Source organism: Aedes aegypti, chromosome 2 (genome assembly GCF_002204515.2).
Source record: "Aedes aegypti strain LVP_AGWG chromosome 2, AaegL5.0 Primary Assembly, whole genome shotgun sequence".
Taxonomy (NCBI): domain Eukaryota; kingdom Metazoa; phylum Arthropoda; class Insecta; order Diptera; family Culicidae; genus Aedes; species Aedes aegypti.
The window spans coordinates 115938633-115958302 of record NC_035108.1 but is presented as its reverse complement, the minus strand read 5'-3'; the positions used below and the strand labels follow the sequence as shown (position 1 = coordinate 115958302).

The 19670-nt window shown below is 38.0% G+C and overlaps 1 protein-coding gene across 1 annotated transcript in view; it reads left to right on the top strand.

Annotated features, from left to right (window-relative positions):
* The window catches only part of LOC5565543 (ankyrin repeat-containing protein kinase A), a 540177-nt gene extending 523183 nt beyond the window's left edge, over positions 1 to 16994 (top strand). Inside the window, exons 7-11 of the mRNA XM_021842078.1 lie at positions 8495 to 8639; positions 8895 to 9008; positions 9106 to 9584; positions 9655 to 9827; positions 14972 to 16994. Coding sequence (XP_021697770.1) covers positions 8495 to 8639; positions 8895 to 9008; positions 9106 to 9584; positions 9655 to 9827; positions 14972 to 16558 — 2498 coding nt within the window. The 3' untranslated portion in view covers positions 16559 to 16994. The remainder of the gene's footprint in view (positions 1 to 8494; positions 8640 to 8894; positions 9009 to 9105; positions 9585 to 9654; positions 9828 to 14971) is intronic.
* The last annotated feature ends 2676 nt before the right edge of the window (positions 16995 to 19670 follow it).

Sequence of the window (19670 nt, the reverse complement as noted above, 5' to 3'; positions counted from 1 at the left end):
TCTCCGGTGGTTCCATGATAGAACTACTGGATAAATATTTTAATGAATGCCTGACAAACTCTTTGGAGCAATACCTGGGAAAACTCCTGACGGAATATGGAACCTTGGAGTTTCTTCTTGTATGATTTGATGAAGTTATAACGGGAAAAATCTTCAGATATCATAAATCGCTGAAATTAAAAAAATATTAAATCAATTCTCGTGAAACATCTTGCAAGAAGTTCTGGATGAATTCTTGGAATACTCATAAGGAGTGTCTGGATGAACTTCTTTATAAATCTAGTATGCACAAGACTCTGGAACATCTTCTGGAGAAACCTCTAGAGTAAATACTCTACAAATCGATGAAAAAAATCATGGGGATTACTACGCTGAACGTAGAACGGCATATTTGTTCCACGGTCCATAAGGTTTACATGGGTCAGTGTCCACGGCAACTATACAAAGCCATGCTAAAGGTGTCTGGGTTCGATTCTCGGTCGGTCTAGGATCTTTTCGTAATGGAAATTTTCTTGACTTCCAAGGGCATAAAGTATCATCGTACCTGCCACACGATATACGAATGCGAAAATGGTAACTTTGGCAAAGAAAACTCTCAGTTAATAACTGTGGAAGTGCTCATAAGAACACTAAGCTGAGAAGCAGGTTCTGTCCCAGTGAGGACGTTAATGCCAAGAAGAAGAAGAAGATGGAGAACTGTTCTCGAAATTATGGAATGTATTTTTGATGATAAGTATCTCAGAAATTTCCTATTTACCCATCATTGAACACCCTCTGATATGCTTCGAAAATGTTTTGTTTAAACCGTTCCAGAAATACACTACCCGTCATGAATACGGACTCACTGAAATAAGTATTGCAACACTCAGCTGAATAATGAATCACCCCCAAAAAGTTTAGCATCACCTCAAAACAGGTTAATTTACATTGCTATACCTCGAGATTCTTACGACTTGCAAAGAAGCGATCTTCAGCAAAGTTGTCCAGGGGATCAGGGACATCTGGAAAGCGAACAGTTTAGTTCGCGATTTTGCCGCTAGGTGGCGCTAGTGAGTATGTAAAATTGAGCATTTTGAACTAGTTCTAGCTTGTGATCCATAAGAGATAGAAAGTTCGGGTCTTCGGCAAAGTTGCTCAGGGGTTCAAGGACATCCGGAAAGCTATCAGTATAGTTCGCGATTTTGCCACTAGGTGGCGCTAGTGAGCATGTAAAATTGAGCATTTTGAACTAGTTCTAGCTTGTGATCCATAAGAGATAGAAAGTTCGGGTCTTCGGCAAAGTTGCTCAGGGGTTCAAGAACATCCGGAATCGGAACAGATTAGTTCGTTATTTTTCCGCTAGGTGGCGCTAGTAAGCATGTAAGATTGAGCATTTTAAACTAGTTCTAGCTTGTGATCCATAAGAGATAGAAAGTTCGAGTCTTCGGCGAAGTTGTTAAGAAGGCCAAGTACATCCGGAAGACAAACAGTTAGGTTGTAGATTTCGCCGCTAGGTGGCGCTAGAGAGCATGCAAAATTCAAACTAGTTCTAGCTTTTGATCCACATGAGATAGAAAGTTCGAGTCTTCGGCAAAGTTGTTCAGAAAGTCAAGGACATCCGGAAGACAGATAGTTTGGTTCGAGATTTTGCCGCTAGGTGGCGTTAGTAGTGAGTATGCTTCGAAATAATAAACAGTTTACTCTGAAGGGATGACTGTACCTAAACATTATGAAGTTGATAAGATAGAATTTCCAGAATGCTGTTCAGAAATCCTTTGACATTTGGAAGTTGAAGTGATTAGGGATGGAATCATATTAAATTAAAATGATTCAGGTCTGATCAAATGTATATTCAAATGTATCATATCTGATTCATATTCTAGTGATTCTGATATGACTTACTCCATGGGCGAGTGACTCAGTCAGGTCTCATATTCATCATATTCAAATTATTCAAGTCAGATTCTCTTCATGGCTCAAGTTTGATTGACTTGATATCCAAGTGATTGATGTTTATTCTCTTTATATTCATGTCTTTCAGGTTTGATTCACTCTATATTCAAGAAATTCAGGTTTGACTTGAATATGGAGCAAACAAAAATCATGTCAAATTCACTCCATGTTCAAGTGACTCAGGATTGATTCACTTTATATTCAATAGATTCAAGTTTAGTTCTCTCCATACCCGCAAGTGTTTCACGTCAGATTTACTTTATTATTAAGTAATTCAGAATTGATTCATTTCATTTTCAAGTGATTCAGTTTGCTCCATATCCTAGTGATTCTTATCTGATTCACTCATATTGGACTGTATTAGGTTCGATTCATTGATGTTCAAATGATTTCAAGTGTTTCACTTCATTTTCAAATGTTTCAAGTTTGATTCACTTTATGTACAAGTGATTCAGGTCTGATTGATTTCATATTCAAGAGATTTAGGATTTATTTCCAGTGATTTATGTTTGATTCCCTTCATATCCAAGTAATTCATGTCGGATTCGTTCCATTATCAAGTGATTCAGGTTTGATTCGCTTTATATTCAAGAGCTGCAGGCCTGAAGCACTTCATATTCACCTATTTCAAGTACGAATTACTTAATATTCAAGTAGTTCAGGTTTGATTCATCTAGAATTTTCCACTTTTACAGGTATGACTTGATGTTCAAGCATGTTAGGGCTGATTCACTTCATTTTCAAGTGATTCATGCTTGAATCACTTTATGTACGTTTTTCAGATTTGATTAGTTCAATATCCAAGTGATTGATGTTTGATTTTTGAAATAAATTTAAGGCATTCAGGTCTCATTCAGATGTTTCAGATTTGATAGCTCCATATCCAAGAGACTCACGTCCAATTCACTTCATATTCAAGTGTTTCAGGTGAGAATCACTTCATGTGATACATGTCTGATACAGTTCATAGTCAAGTGCTTAAGGTAATATTCACTTCATATACAAGTAATTCAAAACCGATTACATTCTTGTTCTATTTACTCAGATATGATTCGCTTTACATCCAAAATGTTTTAGTTCAAAATGCTCAATTTTGCATGCTCACTAGCGCCACCTAGCGGAAAAATCGCGAACTAAACTGTTCGCTTTCCGGACGTCCTTGAACCCCTGAGCAACTTTGCCGAAGACCCGAACTTTCTATCTCTTATGGATCACAAGCTAGAACTAGTTTGAAATGCTCAATTTTACATGCTCACTAGCGCCACCTAGCGGAAAAATCGCGAACTAAACTGTTTCCTTTCCGGATGTCCTCGATCCCCTGAACAACTTTGCTGAAGATAGCTTCTTTGCAAGTCGTAAGGATCTCGAGATATAGCAATGTGAATTAACCTGTTTTGAGGTGATGCTAAACTTTTCAGGGTGATTCAATATTCAGCTGAGTGTTGCAATACTTATTTTAGTGAGTCCGTATTTATGACGGGTAGTGTAGTTTAAATCTATCATGTTTATTAATTAAACTTAAAAAATATATAGTAAAAATTACGCAACGTTGTTCGTGACGCATCATTACTTCTCTATCGCTATTTGTTTATATCTATGATTGTTTTTCTAGATTATGTGGCTGCAGAAGCGCCTTTCTAAATATGTGTCTTTAAAAAAAAATCCCAGGTGCCTCAAGCATTTTGGCGCCTCTGAAGCCCGGTGCCCTTGGCGAGTGCCAACCTAGCCAACCGCACGCTACGACACTGCTGATCACTAATATTAAGAAGAGCTCATATCAAGCTGAATAAACTATTTTTCATCTATAGTTTTCCACTTTTGTTCAGCCAACCTGAATGAAATATAATTAAGGTTATTTAAAAATATAATCAAATCATCGTCCATAATCTAATTATTGTACCGCCGTAGGTCAACAATTATATACACATGAAAGTATGGGTCGTACACGAAATTCATGTTTGTTGAAAAACAGTTTCATCAAATTCTTCAAATAATAAATCTGCAAATCGTGAAGTGGACAATTATTGTGATAGAACCCAAACAATCAATTGGTTTATGAATAACTTGTATTTCAAACAGCACACAGTCACTTAGATGTCTTAAACGCAAACAGGACTATTTTTAGTAAAAAAACTTCTGACTTCGGCATCGACGAGCTTGTATGATAATAGATTAAATAACCACACTCCAGCCCGAACTTTTCCTCGTCACACTTTAAGTTTACTGAATGAAACAGCACAAATAATTTATTTTCCACATTAACCATAACTTGCGTTGACAACAATTAAACAACGGTAATCGAAAGTTATCGGGGATTCTATTTGAAAACAAAAATCACAACACACCTTTGAAAGCTAAGAATTTTTGCATACTATGGGATCATCCAAATATGACGTCCATCATTTAGGAGAGGGTGGGGGTCTATGAAAGTGTGACACTGCATATATTAGGTATTGGAAAAAGCGTGACAGAGGGGGGAGGAGGGTCTAGAAATCTCTAAAAACGATGGACGTCATATTTGAATCTCCCCTATACAGCAGTTTTTGCACACTTCTCCAGCCTCCAAGCAACCTTCAATATAACCCTTATTCAGACAAATCGATAAGTCATTCCCTTGCTTGAGTAATGTTTATGCAGTCTCATGTGGAGCAGATGTCAAGGTGAGTAGTTACAAATCGTTGGATCCCAGTTCAATTCTCAACTGTTCATAATTAATAATGTAATTTAAAGTTACATCACATATATCCACTTGAAATGTTAGTGGCATTGATGAACACGTGTTTGAAATTGTTAGTGGCATTGATGAACCCCAAAACCATGAACAAGTAAACATTTTTACACTTGGTGACATGAATCTGGCTCCCAGAGCTCCGATTGGGCTGAATTTTGACCGAAACTTGAAAATAACTTGAAATTTGTGCAGTGAGAAATTCACAGCATTTTGATTATCCACTTTAAAGTTATCGCAAATGCCCCATTTTGTTTTTGAAACGAAAGTATTTAGAGCAATATAACCTTAGGCAAAAATGTTTGATGTAACAAGAGAAACAAGTACCATGATCCCACAGTTATGGATCAAATAGTGTGGAGTCCAACCTATAAAATTCAATAAAACGACATGGAAAACGTAAAATTGTAATTTAAAGCACGAATCGAATCGTTTCGAATTGGAACTTCGGTTAGTAAACTGTTTTGAGTGTAATATTTACATAGGATTGCATAAAAATTAAAAATTGTGTCGGTTCCTGAAAACCATATTATGGATCAATTTTCATATTATGGATCAAATTGTGACATATTACGGATCAGTGCGCAAAATCAAGAGATTTTCAACTCAATGCATCTGTATTGCATGGTATGGCGAAAGTTAACAATGTGTCATATATTACTGCAAAAATAGTGGTGTTAGATTTGGAAACAAGGGTAAAATGCCCTTTTTATTGTGGTACTGCATTGTAGTAACTGAGACATGAACTGTTTCCGCTCCACACCAAGTTTTCCTCCCATTTTTGCCTGCTAAAATATGAAATTTACAAACCTTGATGTTTTATTAATTATATCCTTAGTGCTATTGTCTGAAAAAGTCGAATCCAATGCATAAAATAGCAGAAATCTACATTCCTTGGAAGTGATCCATAACCGTGGTAAACAATCATTTCCTGGTCCATATTATGGATCACTGCTAATATTCGGTGTTTTGAATAAAAATTCATGTAAAATGTTTTCCAAAGATGAATTCATACTAAATCGAAGCGAACGAGCATAAAACATGCTATAACATTTGAATTTTACCACCTATGGGAGCTTATGAATGCTGACGGCACTTCTTACAGAAAACGGCCATATAATGATAGCTGTGTGGTACCAACTAAACATTTGTCAAAAACACAGTTATTTAGCGGTTGAATGTTGTGCTTAACATTACAAATGGTAGAAGACAAATAGTATAACATGGAAAAAAATATGTTTTTCGTCAACGTTTATGTTTTGAGCGAGTTATCCGATGTTGAACGCCAAAGTGATCCGTCACTGTGGGTGATCCGTAACTGTGTGGGCATGGTATGTTGAACAAATTTTTTCTGTAAAATTCATACTTCTCAAAATATATCAGAATTAAAATGTTGACATTTGTTTTTCAATATGGGACATTTGCGATAACTTCAAAGTGTGTGATCAAAATGGTGTGAGTTTTTTACTGCACAACTTTCAAGTTAGTTACGAGTGGCGGTAGAAATTTCAGTTCAATCTGAACTCTAGAAGTATAGAGCTAAGTTTCCAGACTTGGCCATTTTGTATGAAGTACGGCAAAATGATCTTTTTTCACCGGTCACTGTAGTGACCGAAACTCCAAAGATTTCTTGTAAGACCTTAAGGTGATTATAGAACGAAGCCACACCTCAAATTTTCAAGGGCACAAGACTCGAGAACCAAATAGAGCTCCGCGTTGAAAATCTATCCCATTGGTCACCACCAGCAAGCAAGCAATTTGATTGGTTTTCAACGCGAACTGTTGTCAGATTATCTCGTCTTGTGCACTTGAAAATTAAAAGTTTGGCTTCGTTTTATAATCACCTTAACTTGCACCCTTTTGAGCCTGATTAAAAATCAAATAAAACAATAATATGCTTTGCCTCGTTTTACGAACTGAATCAATTTACAAACCACCGATCTAGTTCGTGAATTAAGGTTGCAGTGTATTATGAGAAATTCCTCAAAAAGTTCCAATGGAATTTTGATCTGGGTAAAGATATGAGAGAACATTTTTTTATAGATAGTCTTTTATGATCTTGGAATTGGAAAGTAAAGCCGTTGATCATGAGATGAGCTAACCTAGGGCTAAGAAACAGTTCTGGTGTAGATTGAACATTATATTAGAAAATCCCAAAATTCCTCCACAACAAATTCGATATGAACATTTCATAGAATCCAAAAAGGCGACAGAAATACCTCGCAATTGCTGCAAAACGATCATATGTTCTTAACAATCATTGAACCACTGATAATCATTCCAACAAACTGCAAACAGTGAATCAACTTTCCCAACCAGCAATGCACCTTTCCAAACGGCACCGTTAAGTCCATCTAATTAATTCCAGCGCACAAATACGCGTCACCATTTCCCAACAAGCTGCTAGGTAACTAACTCGTTTTCACCTGATGGCTCGATTAAGACGTCAATTCTCCAAGAATCATTTGAAAACGAAAGGCGAATAATCACCGCGACAGCCCCTCCTCCCTTCCCCAAGCAATAGTCAGCCTCACATAGTGAGAGAGAGATGTGACATGCTGTGATTCAATTGTGATGCAATATCGACCCAACTGCTTATATCTGTAGAGAATGGTGGGGCAAAATTTAGTGGAATAAAGGATATTTCTTGAAAACACCTACAGTCTAAGCTTGTTATAACGACATCGCAAGGGACAATATGGACCTATGCACGGGTTTATTATTTGACGTTTTAGCGGTGCCGTGTTATTTATGTGACCATGGCAACGAGTGAATATGGCACCGCTCAAACGTCAAAATCGTGAACACGTGCATTGATCCATACAGAATTCGCTGTCACTTGATTTTAAAGCACGATCTAAGCAAGCAAAGAAAAACATCCCATCTGTATTGGTCTATGCTCAGCAATGTTTGACAAGCTGTAACAAGCTTGATAAATAAGAGCATCGAAGAGAGTCCCAAAGAGAGAGCGATGATAAAATCCGTTTTTGTCGTTTACTTACCTTTGGCGTAGGTGTTTTGGTTTACTGACATGATAAACAATTCTCGAAAATCCTATAGCAATACTTGCTGTTGTTTAAATGGATTTTATCATGCACTGCTTTCCCTTTCTAATGAGAGCTGTAGCAAGATAATAAGATGGTAATCAGACTTCATGATGTGTTGCCGAAAATGGAATAAGATTTCATTTGAAATTTGTTCGATGTAATGAAAGGTTGATCAAAAATTACATTTTTCACATCGAAAAACAGCCATAACTATCCCAAATCTCGATTAATTTTTTTTTCAAAAAGACGGTCTCTACACCGTCTTCAGCCATAGGCTGCACAGACTGAACATAACTAACAATAGACAACGGACACACGGAACGACCAGTGGACCAGTGAAGAATTTTTCTTTTGACGAAAAGTTTTCTCCAGCTAGGGCGGGAATCGAACCCACACTCCATAGCACAATACGCCTGAACGACTGACGCCGCTAACCGCACGGCTACAAAGCCCACCAATATAATATTTGGAGTAAAAGTCGCTTAGTTGAATAGTATTAGAACCACCAAATATATTATTTGCTCTGAATTAGGCTATAAATCATGGAAATAAACTTTTGCCCCATTTTGCTTTATTCGAATGGCGCACCATCAACTCATTTGATCGAATTTAACCAGAAGACTGAGCTCCGAGTCCCATTAAACATAAACACTAATTAATCAGCCTTCCATCGGTTTCTCCCCCATTGATTACCTTCAGGGCCAATTAGCTCAATGAGCGATCGTTCTCTGGTACTGTAGCGTAGCGAAGCGAGTGATTATTTTCTTTCTCCGATCTCCGTTCCCAGGTGACATTGACGATTGCATCGTGACACCGATAGTGCAGACGCAGTTCACTCCGCTCACCGAGGCCCTCTGTGACGTCATCATGGAGCTGACGACGCAGGGCCAATCGGCGACGATCGAGAACATCCGATCCCGGCTTCGAACGAGGTATGTATAGAGACGCTGCTATCCAAAACGTAATAGTCAGAATAAATCTTTTTCAAATGTTTGATCACTAGTCGTTTTCTGATTTTTCTGATAATAATAGTCTAGAGAGCACCCTGGTTGTATGATCAAGAGTATAATCGTCAATTCATAGAAAAAAAGATCTAACAATAGCTGAAGGTTGATTGTTACCTCTGTTTGTCTTGGCTAGTTTGCACAACCTATAGATTTTTACGATATGATTTCTCCAATCCACAGATTTACGCATATGCAGCAACCTTCGGTGGAGGTGATTTACGATACGCTTGTCCAGCTGATGCAAGAGATCAAAATCTATCAAACATCAAAGGGGTATTTCATCGTCACGCCCGAGTGAGTTTTCGATTTCCTAGTTAACCATTCGATAAAATATTCATCATTCATCGGAACTGATGTCCACACGTTTCATTTGCATATTTTGTCTTTCCAGGAAACGACGTAGTAAATCGAAACAGAATGATTACAGCTTCGCAAGCGACGAATCAACACCACCCCAGAAGGAATCCAAGACCATGCTGATGAGTAGCCACGAGGCCCTGCGCAGTTTGTATGGAGAAATTTCGACCGAACGGGACGGTGACCAGACGCATCAGTGCATCCAAACCAACCTGGCCGATGTAATTTGCGGCGGAAATCCAAACGACAAGATCCTGTACGCCCGAACCAGCACAAGCGGAAGTAAGCAGCGCAGTTCTTCGCTCGCCGGAAGTCACAAAACCCTGGAGCGTCGGCATAGTCTGCGGATCTTTGGCTCTTCGAAGCGTCTTCAGCGATCCGCTTCCACGAGAAGTCTATCCAAGAACTACGCGCAAACGATCGCCAAGGACGGAACATCGGCCCAGCCGTCTACGATGGCTACGGCCGCGGCCAGCAGTTCGAGTTCGGAGAATCAGTCCAATTGTGATACGAGTAAGTGTCCGTCGGAACGTTCCGTAGGAAAACCAGTTCATTCTTCAACCGTTTTTGCTCTCGTTCACAGAAAAACAAGCGTCTTCCCAGTCTCTGCTGTCGAGGATCTTCAGGCGAAGCACTCGATCGAAGAGCAAATCGAAACAGCTCGAGACCTACTCGGCGCAGTTTCCACCGCCGGAGTGGTTCAACTCGAAGACGACGCACCTGCACAGCGTAGGGACGCAGACCACGGACTATATGGTGAGTGTTTGCTGATGATCGTAGGTTGGGTCTCTACCGGGATCACTATATAATACTATTCATATTTGCTGTTGGTTCGGCATACTGACAACGTGCGCAGCCCAACACAGACTGCCTTGTTTAAAAAAAGATTTGCGCTAAACTTCATTTTTTCGAAATATTTACAGTGTTTTAAAAGGTTGATTTTTTTAATTACGGCACTCCACTGTTTGATGGCTAACATGAATTCCACGAATGATAACGCACGATTAAATTATTAAAAATGAGATCACCGAAAACAATTTCACCAACAAAATTGTTATTTGTAAACCATCAGTGCACCAGATTCCGCTCATTTAAGGGGGAATTTTCAATAGCATTTTTTTTTCGTTTTTCGTTTTCGAATATGTGTTCATTGAAACACAGTAAATTCATTTCCATAAAATATTTTTTAGTTTTTGCCAGAAAAACTGCTGTTTAAATTTCGATGATGACGATGATCATGATGACGGATCCTTGAACGTTAAGGGAAGTTATGTGTTTAAATGTTTATCATAAAATAACTATTGATTCGATCAATACTATTTTTATGTCACAATATAGCTCCAAGTACAGCTAATCAGCAGAAAAATAAAATGAATATGAAAAACTTTTACAAAAAAAATATTTAATTGCATTTGTTACTGCATCTAAGTGTTCCTATTTGCGTTCCTATTTAGTTTTCATGACGAATATACTAAAAAAATGCATTATTGCGGATTATGTTATTTATCCTGATACTTTTTATGATCAAACCATATCTACAACAACAATAAAGAAGACTGTATTGTGGTACCCGTATTTGATGTTTGATGATATATTATTATTATCTTTATTAGGGAGATTTTCAGCTCACGGCTGGTTCATCTTCAATGATGGTATATTACGAAAGCTATAGCTTTAAAAGTTAATCGCATTATCTAAGAAACACTGGTTCCCAGTGATCCTCAGCCTAACTGATTACTCAAAAAAATAGCCTGCTATTTAGCCTTCTCAGACTGCCAGTAGGCCCGGATTTAGGGGTGTGCCAAGGGGGCAAATGCCAATATCTGCAACATTTAAATTATAAATCAAGGGATTATGACATGAGTCTTGAGCTCATGTGACCGAGAGTGAAGCTCATGTGCTTTTCTGAAAGCAATTGCTCCTTGTCCGCAAAAATGTCTGATTAAAGGAATAAATTAATTAATAGGTTTGCTTACTGTTTTAATAACTAAATTGATTGGAAATATCTACATCTAGCTCATTTTGTAGCAAGAGATCTAACCCGGGCCCCATAAAGCCCAAATTCGGCACTGACATTGAGAGATATTATATGCTAATATACGGCTGCATAGACACAATCAAAACATGACATGTCATCGGACTAGCGATAAGATAACAAGGGCTAACTTTTTCTTTATTCTTGAAAGCAATAATTGAAAACCAATTATGTCGACGGCAAAAGTGCCAAGATCAACTGTCAATAATTTGGTTTTTGAAGTTATTAAATTTCCGTTAGATGATCTCGATAATAGTGTTCACAATTCACAACACTGATCTTCTGTTGATGATCTTCCGATTCGTTTGCTACATCTACTACAATTTATTTCGAGATGCTCTATGGCAGAATCTCATCACACACGAGGTGAACTGCCAGAAATATCCTGTTGCGATTCAGATCAGGACAGCGAAGGGGAGATATTAGACGAAAAAAAGAAGAGAATATAAACGATATGTGCTACGACGATACGTGGATTAAAACAGACGACTATTACTTATATGGAAATAACTCATGCTAATTCGTCATTTGTTAAGGGTAGTGGTATAAACTCATCGAGTGATGCTGTGGATGAAAATGTACTATTTGTCACCTATTTGGACAGCGAGGGCCACTCTGATGATAGTTGAGCTCTAAAAGAAGCAAGTGATCCAAAATTTGTAATATCCAAAGTTATCCGCCAAATAAATTAAAATTCCAAGTGTTAGCCGTTTCCTAAGTGAACAAGGAAGCCTAGTGGCTGTTAGCAGCACCTCTATGAGCACTGTGCCAGTGCTTTAGCCAGAAGCGCCGCTCCCGCCGAGTATAGTGACTACCCTACAGGCAGTGTCCGTTTTATCCACCGTTGCAATTCCAACGGAAACCGCGAACCTGCCCCACCATATTAGGAGATGGTTCTAACTTTTGTAATCCGCGCGACAATCTACACAGCAAAAAAAAACAAATATTTTAATATCACGTCATTGCACATCAGTTTTGTCGCAAATATTGTATACCACTAAACGTATAAAATCAGCCTAAGACTGCTGAAAAAAGGGGTCTAGCAATCGAGAGAATCGGTTTGAGAAGTTACAAAAAAGATGTAAAAGTTTGAACGGGATTCGAACCCTGCTCTTGCGAGTGAGAATTACGCACTTTACCTCTCGGCTATCTCAATCTTACCTCCCTAAAAGAAGCGAGTTTAATTTGCTTACAGTGGAACCCCGAAATCCGTACAGGCTCAAAATCCGTACACTTCATACAAATAGTAGGTGTTTTGTATGAAGAGGACGGATTTAGATTCATTTCTTATCTGTACGGACTTCGATCCCACATGGTACAAGGTTTGTGTTGCTACTCGAAATGAGTTCCTTGATATTTTTGTCGATTCGATCGAGCGTAATATTGTTGCAAAATGAATGTGATCGTGTTCAGTTACGTTCGATTGTTGATACGTAGCCAAATACTACATCGGCCGATATTAATTTATTTTTGTTGTGTAAAGATTACCTAGTTAGCCAACTAGTTGTTTCCGTGGTACAAAAAGCGTCAATTTCCTGGGAATTCGGTTCCTAATATTCGTATTTTTTAATATTGCAAACAATGCTGTTTTAAATGTTTAAGCATAAAGCATATAATTCATTGTATTATAATTTTCCATGTTTCTGGACGATGCCCTGCTCACATCGTCCGGTGAAAATTATTTCTCTTAAAAGAATTCACTAAAGAAATTCATACATTTACTTTATCCACAAAATTGTTTGAAGAAAATATTTTTGAAGATGAAAATGAAGAAATTACTAAATACATTTTTAGACAAAAGATAGCGGGAATGTTTGAACAAAAGTAAGGCCTAATTCATAACAGACTTTCCAAGAAATTTCAACCTGGCTAAGTTTTCTTCAAATGGATGCGAAATGCCGAAAAATCTTGTTATTTGTACTGGCAATTATCATTTGTATATTCATATATTTTAACTTTCATTACAACTTGCTTCACTCCCAAACAAGAATTTGTCGAAGTTTCTTAGAATAAGAAGGATTGTTTAAATAAATATCGCATTATGGAGAGAAATTCACCTCTCACGTGACATCGATTAGTGGAAATATCAAGTTATGGAAATAACGACTTATTTGAAAGGAAAAACTATTTGTAACGTAGTTTTTGAAGCCACCCTTCGAAATTCCTTGAAGAATTTAAGTATAATCAAATTCTTCAAGGAATATCGAAAGGTGGCTTCAGAACTTTTGCTGCGAATCTCTTGGAAATACGCCAAATAATAATAATCGTGAGATTTGTTCATACTTCCAATGTGAATTACTCCTAAAGGACAACAATCCCTTATAAGTCTACTTTTATCCACAAATCAATTCCGGAATACGTTCCCGGATTTAACTAAACATAATTTACTTAACATTTCAAAAGTTCAATATTTCCCCTCGCGATTCCTCGAATATATCATTGATTCTGTTAAATCTTATACTGAGATATTTCGCTGAAAGTTCTACTAGAAATTCCTCTTTGAATTCCTTTAAAAATATTTCCCAAAAATGTTATTACGAACTATTTTGTCTAGTTTAATAAAAATTCTTTCAAAATAGTTTTCAAGTATATCACAAATTGCGTCAAACAATCTTCTATGTTTTTTTCTGAATATTCTGCTTCAAATCTTCAGCCCATACAAGGATTATCTACGAAAAGTGTCATTGAAATGTCTCTTGCCTTCGAATAATGAGAGAAAATTGCTTCCAAAACTAACATGGCAGTTAAGGACTGGTACATTTAGCAAAATAACTGAGAGGAAGAAGGGATTTATTAAGGTATTCATAAATCAACTGATAAGGACCTTCCTAAAAACATTTCTTTAGACATAGTTTTATCAATGCTTGGTTTCAAGGATAATTGTCAAAAAAGATACTGATGAAACTTCTTGTAAAATTCTTTTTTTTTTTTTTTTTTTCAAGCAATACTAGAATAATTTTTGAGAGATTTTCTGAAAGATTTGTTTAGCGAATTTGAAGATAAACTTTGAGAAGAACCTTGAAAGCAAAGTTTGAAAAACTATTGATGAACTGTGTGGAATGAATCCTTGCTTGGTGATCTTGAAGACATATTTGATGAGACTCCTAGCATATCTTGAATAAATCCTCAGTAATTCAAAAAAACACAAACAAAATATTAATGAACAACTGGATTATATTTTTAAATAACAGTTGGAATTTGTATATCATAGACACGTAGAATACCTTCCTGGAGAAATATTTAAAATAATTTCTAAAGCTTCTCTGGCGGAATTCTTCAAGAGATTTTTCAAGTAATTTGAAAGATATTCTTTTAGAATTTTCTGGTAAGATCAGAAAACCTCAAGAAACTTCTTGAAAAGTTCGTTGAATAATGTATACCATTAATTAACCATTGTGAAAATTTAAATTTACAATTATTACTGGTGTACAGCGATATGAGACAAATCACAAACAATTACAATCAATACATTGATTTTTACCTTTGTTTGTATCGCTAGCAAGTAGTTGAATATAAATTTGAATTTTTATATATGGATCAATCAGATATAATACCAAGCTTTCATTTGAGATAAAATATTCTCAGATCGGACTGTTATTGCGAACGCGGCAACCATTTATGTCAAAAGAGAGCCAAAAAGGTTGGGCAGGCATAATTAAAATACCAATCCAACATTTCTACCCGATAAAAATGATATTGCTGAAGATGCTTAGAAGTATTTGTAAACATGCATCTTATCTTCAACTATTTTGAATTTTAATGATCCTACTCTTTTTGTAAAACGGGAAATAAGTGCACTGCTAGTGATAGCTGCAATATTTTCTAAAAGAAAAAATGTTTAACCCTACTTTAAATCTTTTTCCAGGACGTCCCCATCAAGTCGCGCCTTATGAACTCAACCTTTTATGATAGCTCGGACGTAAGTCAGCGATCGCTATCCCTGCCCAGACGACGCCATCACCGGAGAAACCTTTCCAGCGAGTCTACTTTTTTCATATCGTCCCGTGACTGTTCGCCGGTCCGCCGCGGCAAGTCACCCTCCTACTACTGCGGAAGTTTACCCCGATCGATCCACTCGACGCCGGCCAGTTCGGGCTACTACAAAGTATCCCGCAGCAAACAGCTCTCATCGGCGGACAAACTGCACAGCAACAGCCAGAACAAGATCGAACACAAAACTAGTCGAGTCGGTAGTGGTCCGTCCAGTATCGACAGTGGTAAGATGACCTATATAACCTCTGGTCCGTCTAGCTTCGATAGCGAGAAACTGTCCTCCACTCGTACCAGTACTCACTCGAGCCTGGAATCCCACGTCTCGGCCGCTACGGTTACCACTACCATTCAGCAAACGACCACGTCCAGCTTCTTCATAGCTAACGACACGAAACCTTCGTATACCACTCCAAGTGATTCGAAGGATCAACCGCCCTCGGCAGTTACCACTACCACGGCCAGCGCTTCAAAATCAAACAACAGCAACCACTACAAGGGGTTCGAAACCACCTTCGGGTACAACAACCAAGCCATCAATACCAGCACTAACCATCATAGCAATAGCACCAGCACCCACAGTAGCAACCTAGTTAAGAACTCACTGAATGCACTTTGTAATGAGGCCATTACGAATAACGGCATTTTGAAACTAGACACCGATACCCCAAACGGAACCAACGAACAACTCTCCACCCTCAACGAAACCCTTCTGGGCTTCAAACTCCACTCGGAAGGCCCACCAGACCTCCACGAGATGAACAGGTACAACAAGAACTTCAACAAACAGGATAACATACCCATGAACAATAGTAAAACGTTGCCATCGACGCCTCCAGTACAACCAGCTAATTTTTTCTACAAGAATGTCCTCAAAAACATCCAGCACGACGCCAAGAACATCTGCGGAGACCTCGCCACTGACAAAGACCTCACCGGCTGTCTCCTGCCCGGAAGCGATCACCAATCGAATCTCCGACGGTCGAACTCCGAAATCAAGAAGCTCAACTCCAACCTTGACCTAAAAAACCACACATCTTCCCCGGAGAAGATCAGCGGACTGATCATGATGAAGAAGAGCCTTTCCGTCTCCAGCGAACCTAACCTAACCAATCAGACGCAGGAAACGACCACCAACAAGGTCACCATCCTGGTCAAGGACTCCGACAAGCCGAACAACGCCGATCGGAGGTTTTCCTTCCAGAGCAAGGACGACCCGATGATCGAGGAAATGTACGACTTTCCTAGTCTGACCGATTTGAGCTTTAACTTTACTTCGCTGGCGGCCCAGAAGATCCTCCAGGGTGATGCCAGCCTCAACAGTATCGACACGCTGGTCGAGCTGAACATCAACCAGGAGAAGCAGCAGACCATCATGAAGTTGAAACATGACGCTCGGATGATGGCTCAGGAGGCGGCACAGGACGCCGCCAAGATCGTTACGGACTTCGGAATGGTGTGATGGGGACAAACCGAGGAGCGAACAAATCAAACGAATATGTACATTTAAACCCAAGTATAAGTGCCAATACCTTAATGCAAATGAAAGTATATCTGAGTAACTATAGCAAATTCGGCTAAGTATTATACGGTATTATCGTAGTTAAATGCTGTTAATTATTTGTATTATATATTATCTGATCGCAACGAAACAACCGAACACTAAAACAGGCAGAAACTTTTGGACAATTTTAAAAGCAATGTTTTAAGACAAAGTGATGTATACTAAACTGTGGTAATATTGTTCATAACCCAAGTACTGAAAACAACACGAAATACGACATAAGGCACCAACATTTTACAGAAAAAAAAATATCGTACTATCTGACCTAACCGTTCTGTACAATAATAAATACATGGTATTATACGCAATAAAGACCGAATGAAAACTGAAAAAATCGCTTTGCTGGTTATTTAATATCACACTCCTGTAAGAGATAACATCAGAGCACCAGTAGCCGCTCAAGCCCCTATTTCCGCTTACTAGCTCTCTGGAAAATGGGATACTACCTATGTAAAAACTATGTTTTTCAAACTAAAACGCCAGAGGTCATTCATTTACCTCTATAAAATTTAATTACAGAACTCGATAGGTAGTTTTACGACGAAGAACATCGCCGAAGACCGCAATCCGATGCTTGTAAAAAAAGTTTTTAAGCATTGACCATTTCCTTCCCATGGTAGCTCACCACTTTGCATTGGTCGTAATAAACTAGGCAAGTTAGATCAATATCCCTTCTTTCACCACATGTTCACATAGGGTTTCAATGCTAGTAATGGACTCCTTAGTAGCTGAAATTCTAGACGCTTTTCCGCAATGATATCTCAGACGCATATACGTTTTGTGGAGTCTAACAACAAATTTAATGCCTTTACTTCATAGTACGTCTATGAAACATACAAAATCATTCGATTTTTCCAGCGAAATATGCATTTGAAAAACTGTTGTCCGAATGCCTATTATGGACCCTCCCGGGGTCCATAATAGGATTGTTTACAAATTTGACGTTGCGTATTATGGACCCTCCATTTGATTCCCATTTAATCCGGCTCGCTGCCGACGAGCCTATTATGGACCCACCTGGAAATGCGTATTATGGACCCTCTTGTGTGTTTTCATTTACAAAACTGTTCAAATATCTGTATTTATGCGTCTCAAACCAAATATTTTGCCTGAAACTGCTTATTAACAATGTAATCGAAGTTCCCCCGGTGGATTTTCATAGGAATAAAGTTGCTTTGAGTGTTAATTTTATGTTTTTCTGTAGAGGGTCCATAATACGCAAAGGGTCCATAACCGGCATCGACTCCCTAGTTGCAGTCATCTTCCCAATGGATCATGAAACTTTTTTTTTTTAATTCTATTCATATTTTTGAGTAAAACTTAACATTTTTTGTTCTGATGATTTATCCAGATATCACATTTTGTTTGTTTTAACCTGCTCCAAGTATTATAGAAATCTATGGAAATTTGGCAACGTTATGGATATTTGTTGTTAAAATTGTAATTTTTGGTCGATCTTTCATTGTGTGGTAAAAATAAAAATGAAATCTCACTAAATTTTTTATACAAGGGCATTTCTAGGTCTATCATAGAGATGCTGCGGAATGAAACCAGTTTTGGCTCATAGTGGGGCAAGAGTTGCGAAAAATTTCTATTTTTGGGCATATTACAATTAACTATGTTTTTGGGCATTTTTAGTGTGTAATAATCTGCAAACACAAGTTGAAAGATGGTATAAAGCTGGGGGGTACGGTCTCGAACATTTTGATCATTTAATTTGTTTGTATGCTTGTAGCGCAGGAAACCATTTTCAAGGTTCACACTTGAAATGCTTCACACTAAGCTACTTCAATTTGATGAGGGCAATGAGTCCAATGAATCAGCTGAAACAGATAGTTTCTGACCGTATGTTAGAATAAATATATTTCACAAAAGTTCTTAAAATATTATACATCAATAAGACCAAGTAAAACGTTTCTTCAACAGTTGATTGTTTCTGTGTCACATACAATGTATAACATTTTTTAGTGTGGCGAAATAATGTCCGTAATTACCCGTAACGCGGGTAGATCACCTTTTAGAGGTGCGTTACGGGGTAAGATCTTCCATATTGTACTCTTGTTGTATCTGTTCTTGTGAATACTTATAAGTTAGGGTCGGAAGAGTATAAGAGAGTAACAAGCCACTTGACTAAGACCCACCTATTTGTCCTAGATGATGAGGAGGTCGAAGTGGAAAAATGGCTCAATCAGCATCAGAGGTTGGTTCCAACTCATGAGACAATTTCTCGCGTTTAGTATCATACAGGCGTATCTGCAATGATCGATTTCTCTTCGTCGATTTTATCTTTTGATTGGTGCACGAAGTTCAATAGATTTTGGTAACTGTTTATGATGCAACATGACGAAGGACGATGAGTTCTTTCTACTGATTTGAAAATATCAGTCGAAAACATTCTCCCAGCCAAGTAATTAGCTAAAGAGAAAATCGATGAAGGGAAATCGATCATTGCAGTTACGCCTTTATGATACTGAACGCGAGATTTCTTTCCGAGTTCAAGAGTTTATCTTTCGATATCTAGGAGGGAAACGATTCCGAATCAGTGGAGTAGCAGACCTCTTAACTTCTAAAATAAGCTTTTTGTTTCAAGGAATCTAAATGTTTCATGGGATGAAACCTGTTCACGGTTTCAAAAAACGACTTTGAACCTTATAAGTAGAAGCAATAATTTGATACGCTAGAGTACCGATGCATGGTCAAAATCAGTATCATTCAACCAGCTTAGTGGCCGAACCTGATTAAGGGGCGCGCTTTTGAGAGTTTAATGGTGACAAACTGTTTTCTCCAAAAGGTATAAATAACGGTATCTTTTTCTGAAGAGGCTCTATGCAAAATGGTAAGGAATGATACAGTGAAACCTCCATGAGTCGATGTTCCATAACTCGATATCGACTCATGGAACCATACTAAAATCAAAATTTCATGGTTACTATGATGGTCCGCACAAACAGCTTTCCAAGGCATTTGTTTCCACAACTCGATATTTCCATGAGTCGATGGTCCCTTCAGA